Genomic DNA, 7,888 nt, shown 5'->3' with positions numbered 1-7,888 from the left:
GCAGACATGGCACTCTTGAAATACAGAACTTTATTTAGAAACTGCTTAAAATAGAAAAACCCTGTCAAGAAAAAAATCCAAGTCAAATATGGTTTTCTCAGTAAAATGGAGTTTTAGGGCAACGAAAGTCTAAAAGGCCACAAGAGAAATAGCACCACTGCAATTTCAAACAATGGCTGGATACTTGCATTTTTTTGGCATTCACTGAATTTGGGTTTTTCTCTGAATTTCACAAAGATTCATGCACTACACAACAATTACCATAAGATGCTCTCCTACACACGTTTCAGGACAAGCTACCACCAGGAACGAATGAATACAGCACAACAGGACTGATGGATCTCAGTAGTGGAGGGGAAATCAGAAGTCTTGCAGGATCTTGCCAAACACAACAGTAATGAGGGGGCATGAGAGCAAAAAAAAAAAAAAAAAAAAAAAAAAGAGGGACAATTAAAGAAAGTACTTTAAATATTAATATTTAAGTTAGTCTCAGTACTGTATTTTCTGCAATAACATTAGCTCTGTTAGCCAGCATCTCTTAGTTTTGACCCCAGAAGACCACTGAACTGGCAAGTGTTACTATTAGACAAGCCCTGGGCTGAGAAAAATAGAAAACAAAAGAGAAAATCATCATCCTCATGTGCTCAATTCACTTTCATTCTATGAGCTGCACAGCCCAACCCTGCTGCAAACACGGGGTTGGATCAGAGCTCCTTGGGATGGGGAAGGGTGCGAGGCCTTAAGCACACCACCAGAAATAAACAGAACAAGCAGGAAGGAGGAAAGTACTTCAAAAGAACCTCGTGGGCAGTAAGACTGGCGCCCTCTGCTTTCATTTATGGAGCTTTTTTTTTTTTTTAAATACAGAAAACACAGTACGTTTTGGCAAAGCCATTAACCACAATGCCATAGGAAAAAAAAAAATGCTTTAGCAGTCCTCAAGGTAATTTATGTGTCTCAGCTGTTCATACTCCCTCTAATCTTGTGACAGGCAACATTAAGGCCTATTTCATTGAGAACTAAGCACTCGGTGAGCAGCTTTATGCAGGAATGGAGGTTTGTTTAAGAGCCCCTCGGACAGCAGGGAGGGGAACGGAGCATCTCCCCAGGATGAAGCACATAAAATCTCCTGTCACATTACTTCAATTTTGGCATTTGGAAGCATATTTTAAATACTCTTAAGGCATTTTTATTATCATTTCCGTGCTGCAATTTCACATTAACTCCATCTTTCCGTGAGTCAGAGTCTTTATGTTCTCTACTACACACCACCTCAGGTACAAAAAAAGTCTTTCCACGAACCAGTGTTTACCAGCAAACCAACGAGTTCCAAATGTTCAGCCTCTTGCTCCCTAAATATACCACCTAGATGTGAATACTGCTCTGCTACAGAGTGAGAGAGAGTTCCTAACTCAAACCCACTGCAAAAAGAGTGAAACTTCCGCAAAGTGCACTTTAAGAAGAGGTAACTTTTTTTTTTTTTTTGCTTATGAAAAGAAACCAGTGAGTCCTCTAAGAATAAAGTGGAGTATTTTACAGTTAAGCACATGATCTGGGGCACAGAATTCCGATGTTGCTGCTCTGCTGGTACAGTATGTGGTCTGTTAATACTCTTCTTGCTCCTCCTGCGGCGCTCCTTCGTCAGGTATCACAAAGCCTTCCTGCAGGGAACACAACGAGGGCTCGATGAGAAGCCAGCACCCCAGCACTTCCCAGCTCTCTGCACACTCCTTTCATTTTGTTATTCCTACTTCGGATCCCGACAACGAAGTTCCCTTCAGTCAACCACGCTCACAGTGCCAAACTCACTTTTTCAGCTTTGACCTCTGTGTTTCATACTATTCCTCAGGAGAACCCAACCATGCTTGTGGCCTGATTATAACAATGGTGTCTGGCCATAAATTTAAAGGGGACAAAAAAAAAAGTAGAAAACAAGTAGAAAAAATAGCTTCCCATAGTGAGGTAGGATGGAGGGGAGGATGACTTACATCTGTGGCATAAAGGATTTCCACAATCCTCTGCAGCACTGGGTCGTTCTCCCCTTCGTTCTCCTGGCAGATCAGCTCAATGTTCCGCAGTTTGCCGAAGTAGAAGTCCCTCTCCTTCTCCAGGTCTTCAACAGTGAGCTTCAACACGTTGATCTGCCCACAGGAATCGATAATGAGTTACCCACCAGAGAGAATGCAGAGGTGTCTATCCTAAAGGTGGGGGCCCCCGAGATGCTCAGAGGTGTGACTGTAAGCAAAGCACTTCAGAAGTAACCAAGACATCAAGGAAAGGCTGCAAGGGCAAGAGGAGGCCTATTTCTCAAGTTGGAGTATTTCTACAACCAACACCCAGCCCAACACATGCAATACCATATGGAAATTCTAAAGGCTTATTGCATGACATGGGTAAAAATCCAACTGCTTGCAGCTTCCTCTGCTACCACATTCCTCCAGGACAGCCCTCACACTGGTGGCAGCCTCAGCTCCATTGCATTCAGCATTTCAGGGACACAGCAGCTGCTCATAGCTCCATTGGAATGCTGTGATAGCTGCAACACAGCTGTGGAAATACTTGAAAGCAATGCTATGTGTGATATGGGACACAGCAGATTTAAATGTCTGGGGGCTTTGCTGCTATCAGGAGAGCAAGGCCACCATACTGAAGGCTTCTGATTAAGCCATTTTAAATGAACCTACTAGACAGAAGAAAGTGATCTGTCTCTCCCCAGCACAGCCATTTCATGCTATTAAACCTATATTAAACCTACCTATACATCCAACACAAAGCCCAGCTCAGTACCCCAGGCCATTCTGACAACACACCTGCTCAATCAATCCTGCTGATTCATCATCTCCTGCAGCCTTTTTGACCATCCCAGTGCTGCCTTTGGGAGTTGCTGGGGTTCTCTGTGCAACAATGGGCCTCTGTGGGGCTGCAAGATAAATGTGCTGTTACTTCTTCTCAGAACACCCCCTCCTCCTCTCCCAGAGGTGGGGTCCCCCCTTCCAGGCACGTCACAATTTGAAGACACGTTCACCTATGAAGTGTTCCTTCTTCACCCCCCCACGCCATGTTGCCTTCAGCACCTCCTGACACCAACCCTTGCCATTTTCTCACTCAGAGACTGAAGCCCAGCATTTGAGATAAGACATCTTCATACAAACCAATTTTAAATCACGGAATGGTTTGAGTTGGAAGGGATCCTTAAAGGCCATCAGTGCAGAGCACAGGGACACCCACAGCTCCATCAGTGCTCACAGCCCCCCAGCCCAACCTGAGTGCCTGCAAGGATGGGCACCCACCTCCTCTCTGTGCCACTGCCTCACCACCTTTACTGTCAAAACCTTCTCCCTTATATCCTATCTAAACCTCTGTCCTTTAGCTTGAAGCCATCTCCCCTTGTCCTACCACACAGACCCTGCTTAAGAGCCTGTTCCCTTCTTTCTTCCACCCCCTTTAGATACTGATGCAGTGACCCAGCCTCATTTTCTTCAGTTTTTCAAGGCTCAAGATCATCTTGAACTCATTTCTACCTGCACTGCCAGTACCGAGAGGTTTCTTGGGTTTGTTCACCACCGGAGCAACGAGGTTTGGTGCCATTGTCTCCTGGCCTTGTCGGGCAGCCACGGGGTCGTACTCCTTCCCATCATAGTTTGCATCAAAAAATTTTTTGAACCACTGAACGAATTCAAAGTTGTCCTGAAATTTTCCTTTCACTAGTTTGTCCACAGGAATTATCTGGAGAAAAAAAAAATAACAATAAATAATAAAAACGTGTTGTAAGGGGAAAGAACCTCTCTGCCTTATATAATAAGGGTTTTAAAATTGGAAGCAAATGTAATTCTTTGTTCATACTGGAGAAAAAGCAGTAAATCGTGAAGTCTTGCCTGTAAGCCATGAGTTGAGAGCCTGAGGTCTGGCAGTGGGCAGAAGGCATTCCCTTGATTCCCCATTTGATTCCCTGTGAGCACAGCCCTGTTCTGGGCACACTGCTCCAGGTACGGCCCCGGGGAAGAGGAGAGATGCAATGTTGGAGCTGTCAGCCAACACAGCACGAGATGCCCTCTTCATTGGGAGCAGCTTCAGCAAGGGAATGCTCTGCACTGCACCAAGCATGCCATCAATAACTACTACCTCCATAAAGCACTCTTCTATGAGCACAGCACTCACTTGATCCAAACACGTTTTTTGCCAAAGATCCCATCATTCTCACTGGTGGAACAACACACACTGGTAAAGAGGAATGGGAAATCCTTCAGACCACCACACCAACAGGTTATTGGGATGCACTGTTAGGAACAGCTTCATGCCACATAAGCTCAAACGTGATCTCTCAGGTTTCAGCATTGGTCAACACTACATAAGTTGAACTGAGTTAATATGGAAGAAACTATTCCAGCATTAAAAACTGCAAATCCAACCTTTCCTCTAGTAAACATTGCATTCATTTAGGTGTGAACCAAAACTTGTGAGATTTGCAAGCCAACAATCAAAGCCTGCCCCCCCAGGTTGGAAAGTACACGCCACCCATTTGGATCCCAGGAACAAGGAGAAGCAACTTCAACCCAGCTTACTTTGTCAACACCCATTCGTTTGAAACCTGCTTGTAGAACCTTGAAGTTCTGAATGTACTCGTGTTCCAATTTTGCTTGAAACTTCACTTTCTTGAGAGCTACTGAACCTGGGAAGAGCATGTCCATGAACTGGCAGTAAGCAGCACCTGTGAGAGAGAAGAACACCATTCCATGATGAACAACAGATGATCAGCACATTGCCCAGCCTCATTCCACCACTGCACAAACCCTCCAGCAGAAGAAAGGAGATGACAGGACCCCTTGGCCTGATTTGGAAGTGTGGCTGTAAACAAGCTGCACAACTAATGTCTGGCCCCATGTCTTGAGCTCTTGTACCCAAGAGCAGTTACACCTCTGTAATTCCAAGAGGAAAAATCCAACACAACGTGGCATTCCATCCCTCGTGGGCATCAGTGCTCTTATCAGCATTAATAGAGGAGAACTGGAAAAAGTATTCTCCTAAAAATTATGTTTAGTTGTTAATAAAATAGTGCCTTATTTACTTGCTGCAAAGTTTGAGGTGCTCTCAGAAGTAAGAAAGTAAAGTAAGTTGAATTATATTTCCTTTCAGCATCTAGAGGGGCTGTAAGAAAGGAGGAGAGAGATTCTTTAGCAGGGTCTGTGTGATAAGACAAGGGGAATGGTTTCAAGCTAAAAGAGGGGAGGTTTAGATGAGACATAAAGAAGGTTTTTACAGTGAGGCACAGAGATGAGGTGGGTGCCCCATCCCTGCAGGCACTCAGGTTGGGCTGGGGGGCTGTGAGCACTGATGGAGCTGTGGGTGTCCCTGCGCACTGCAGAGGTTGGAGGAGACCTGTATGGGTCTCTTCCAACTCAAACCATTCAGCAGTACTTAAGTCTCACTTTAATCAGATAACTGAAATAAGACACTATTTCCTCCTGTTCATTTTAAATCCTTCAAGTCCTTCGATTCAGCTCTCACTGCAATAGCAAGGGGGATGTGGTTCAAGCACAGTGATGAGGTTTTGCACAACACACACCCCACAAAGACAGGTTAAAACTGCGTTATTGCTCTGCAGTGATGATGCACACCTGTGTGTCATCAGCAACACAAGCACAGCATTCGGAGTGCTACATCTCACCCCACATCAAAGAATTCAGAGGACACGGAGAGCAGTAGGAGCCTTAACCTAAAACAAATAGCTGCGTGGCAAACGTCTGAGGGAGGCCAAGAAGCAGTGCACTGTGTTGCCCTGAGCTCCCTGCAAAGCTCCTGGGCCCCAAACTGAGGTGGAGCACAGTGAGTTCAGCCCAGCAGTGCTCATCGCTTCTCCTCTTTGTGGCTGCAGATCTTCAGTTTCCTCCATCCCCAGAGTTTTTCCTGCATCACCTTATTAGACAGAAGCCACCAGAAATACCTGCCTGACGTGTATTCTGAGTTCCCTCCTTCTCTCCAGCTTTGGGAACGCTCCTTCCTCAGCCACACGCTGCACTGCCAGCTCCAAACACAAACTTTTGCCTCCTTTTGTTCAGCCCCCAATGCCTTGTTCCAACCTCACCGTGCGAGATGCTCTCCTACCTCTCACCCAGGCCCTTTCATCTCCCTGCTGCAGTTATTCAAATCACCACCTCTCACCCAGGCTGCCTTCTTAGCCTTGGGTTTGCTTTTCTTTCCGCGTTACCCCACAGCCCATTATTGCTCTGTTCCTTTCACCCAGCCTCCTCCCACACACTCCTCCCTGCACGCTCACATGTGACTTCATTTCTGGAGCACCAGCACTTCCCCTTTTGCTGCACACAACCACCAGATATTCAGCTCTGGCAGATCAGCTCACAGTGACTCCGGGTCAGCCTGAGGTGCTCCTTCACTACAGGGGGGGGTGGGAATTCCCAGGGGTGAATGCAGACCCACCAGTGTGTTCCTTCACACCTCTGTGCCCTGTCTGAACCCGCAGGCACCTCCCAGTGGCTTTCCCCCATAAGGAATCACATCCGTTTATGCTCCTTACTGCACTTCCAGGACTTCTCCTGCCCGTGCAGGCTAAACACTTGGCTTCCCCCCTGGCAAACAGCCTCTCTTAGGAGCCTTTTCTCCACATTGACCCTAATTTCTTCTTATCCCACTTATGCTGTAGCAGATCAGAAGATCATAACTTCCCATTACGTTCCCATCATGTTTTCACTGTTAAAAACCATTTCAATACAACTGCAAACCATAACCCCATTATAACACCAAATGCAGGCCCAGCACTGCCCACAGCTCCACTCCCATTACAGGCACAGCTACACGGCTGCTTCCACGGACCTCTTTGCCATCTCTCAGCCCCAGACCGAACCCGGACGCCCCTCCCCGCACCCCTCACCTGAACACAGCTGCTCGATCTTGGTCAGCGTCAGCTGCAGGGATTCGTTGATCCACGCCAGCATGTCGTGCCGGCTCAGGTTGTCGCTCGTCACCGACGTGGAGTACACATTCACAGCCATTTTCTGCCAGACACAGCAGCGGGTGGGACCGCCGCACCCGCTCACGCCGCAGCCCCATCGCGGCTCGGAGCCCCGCACGCAGCGTTACCCCCCCCGCACCACCCGCTCGGATCTTCCTACCACGCGGGGCGAACCCGCGCCACAAAGCGACGCCGCCCCGCAGCACCGCGGCGGACACGGCCGCCCGCACGCCTCCGCAGCACAGCGCAGGGCCCGCGCCCCTCCCTCCTCCCGCCGCCTCCTCCGCCGCGCGGTCCCCGCGGAGGGGCGCGCCTGGAGCCAGGCCGAGCCCCGCACACCGCACCCGAGCTCCCCGCGCCCGCCGGCCCCGCGCGCACCGCACCCGGCTACCCCGACCCCGCGTCCCACCGGCCACCCGGCCCCTCCCGGCCCGTTACCTGCCCCACTCTCGCCCCGTCTCCTCCGCGTTCAAACCGGCCCCGCCCGCTGCCCGGGACCACGTCACGCGCACGCGGCGCGCTCGCGTCACCCGCGTAACGTCACGGCGGCCGCAGCGCAGGAAGAGCGGCGTGCGGGTGAAGCGGGGCGGGGCCACGGCGAGGCTCCGCCCAGTTCTCTGAGTACTCGCTTGTGATTGGTGCGCCGCGCTAGCCCCGCCCACTCCGCGGCCCATTCATTAGCGCTCGCCGGGAGGCCGCGTGCCGGCAGAGCTCGGCGATGAATGAACGCGGTGCGCGCAATGCGCGCCGCCCGCTGGTACAGAAACGCTGCTTTTAGTCTTCTAATTCCGCAGTGCTGCGTGGCACACGCGAGATTATCCATCGCTTTCCTTTCCCCATACGAAAATCGGTGAACTGCGCGGACAAGGCACCGTATTTTGAGTTCTCAGTACAAAAAAAACCAAACCAAAACACCACATG

At 49.4% G+C, this 7,888-nt stretch overlaps 1 protein-coding gene across 2 annotated transcripts; it reads right to left on the bottom strand.

Annotated features, from left to right (window-relative positions):
• Positions 1-12: 12 nt before the first annotated feature.
• Positions 13-7,548, bottom strand: MAPRE1 (microtubule associated protein RP/EB family member 1). 2 transcript variants are annotated; one of them, XM_031588496.2, is made up of 7 exons: positions 7,406-7,548; positions 6,887-7,010; positions 4,563-4,708; positions 3,522-3,726; positions 2,811-2,920; positions 1,989-2,141; positions 13-1,661 (listed from the first exon to the last, which is right to left on the bottom strand). In XM_031588496.2, the coding sequence occupies exons 2-7, from the start codon at positions 7,005-7,007 to the stop codon at positions 1,605-1,607; spliced, it is 792 nt and encodes a 263-aa protein (XP_031444356.1). In that variant the 5' UTR covers positions 7,008-7,010; positions 7,406-7,548; the 3' UTR covers positions 13-1,604. The 2 variants fall into 2 exon arrangements, with proteins under 2 accessions (XP_031444356.1, XP_031444363.1); XM_031588503.2 differs by having other exon boundaries at positions 3,537-3,726.
• Between the last annotated feature and the right edge of the window lie 340 nt (positions 7,549-7,888).

The sequence above is a fragment of the Phasianus colchicus genome, chromosome 17 (assembly GCF_987193195.1).
Source record: "Phasianus colchicus chromosome 17, bPhaCol1.hap1.1, whole genome shotgun sequence".
In the NCBI taxonomy this organism is placed as follows: domain Eukaryota; kingdom Metazoa; phylum Chordata; class Aves; order Galliformes; family Phasianidae; genus Phasianus; species Phasianus colchicus.
Note: the sequence above shows the minus strand (reverse complement) of the source record. Positions and strands in the feature narration are given on the sequence as shown.

Bases quoted from the DNA above. Each gene is read 5' to 3' on its own strand.
- MAPRE1 (XM_031588496.2), bottom strand. From the start codon at position 7,007: ATGGCTGTGAATGTGTACTCCACGTCGGTGACGAGCGACAACCTGAGC. The intron at 2,921-3,521 runs GTAGAAATGAGT...TTTATCTTGCAG, and splicing joins TCTCGGTACTGGCAGTGCAG to CCCCACAGAGGCCCATTGTT. The intron at 2,142-2,810 runs GTGTGTTGTCAG...TCCTGTGGGCAG, and splicing joins CAGCAGGATTGATTGAGCAG to ATCAACGTGTTGAAGCTCAC.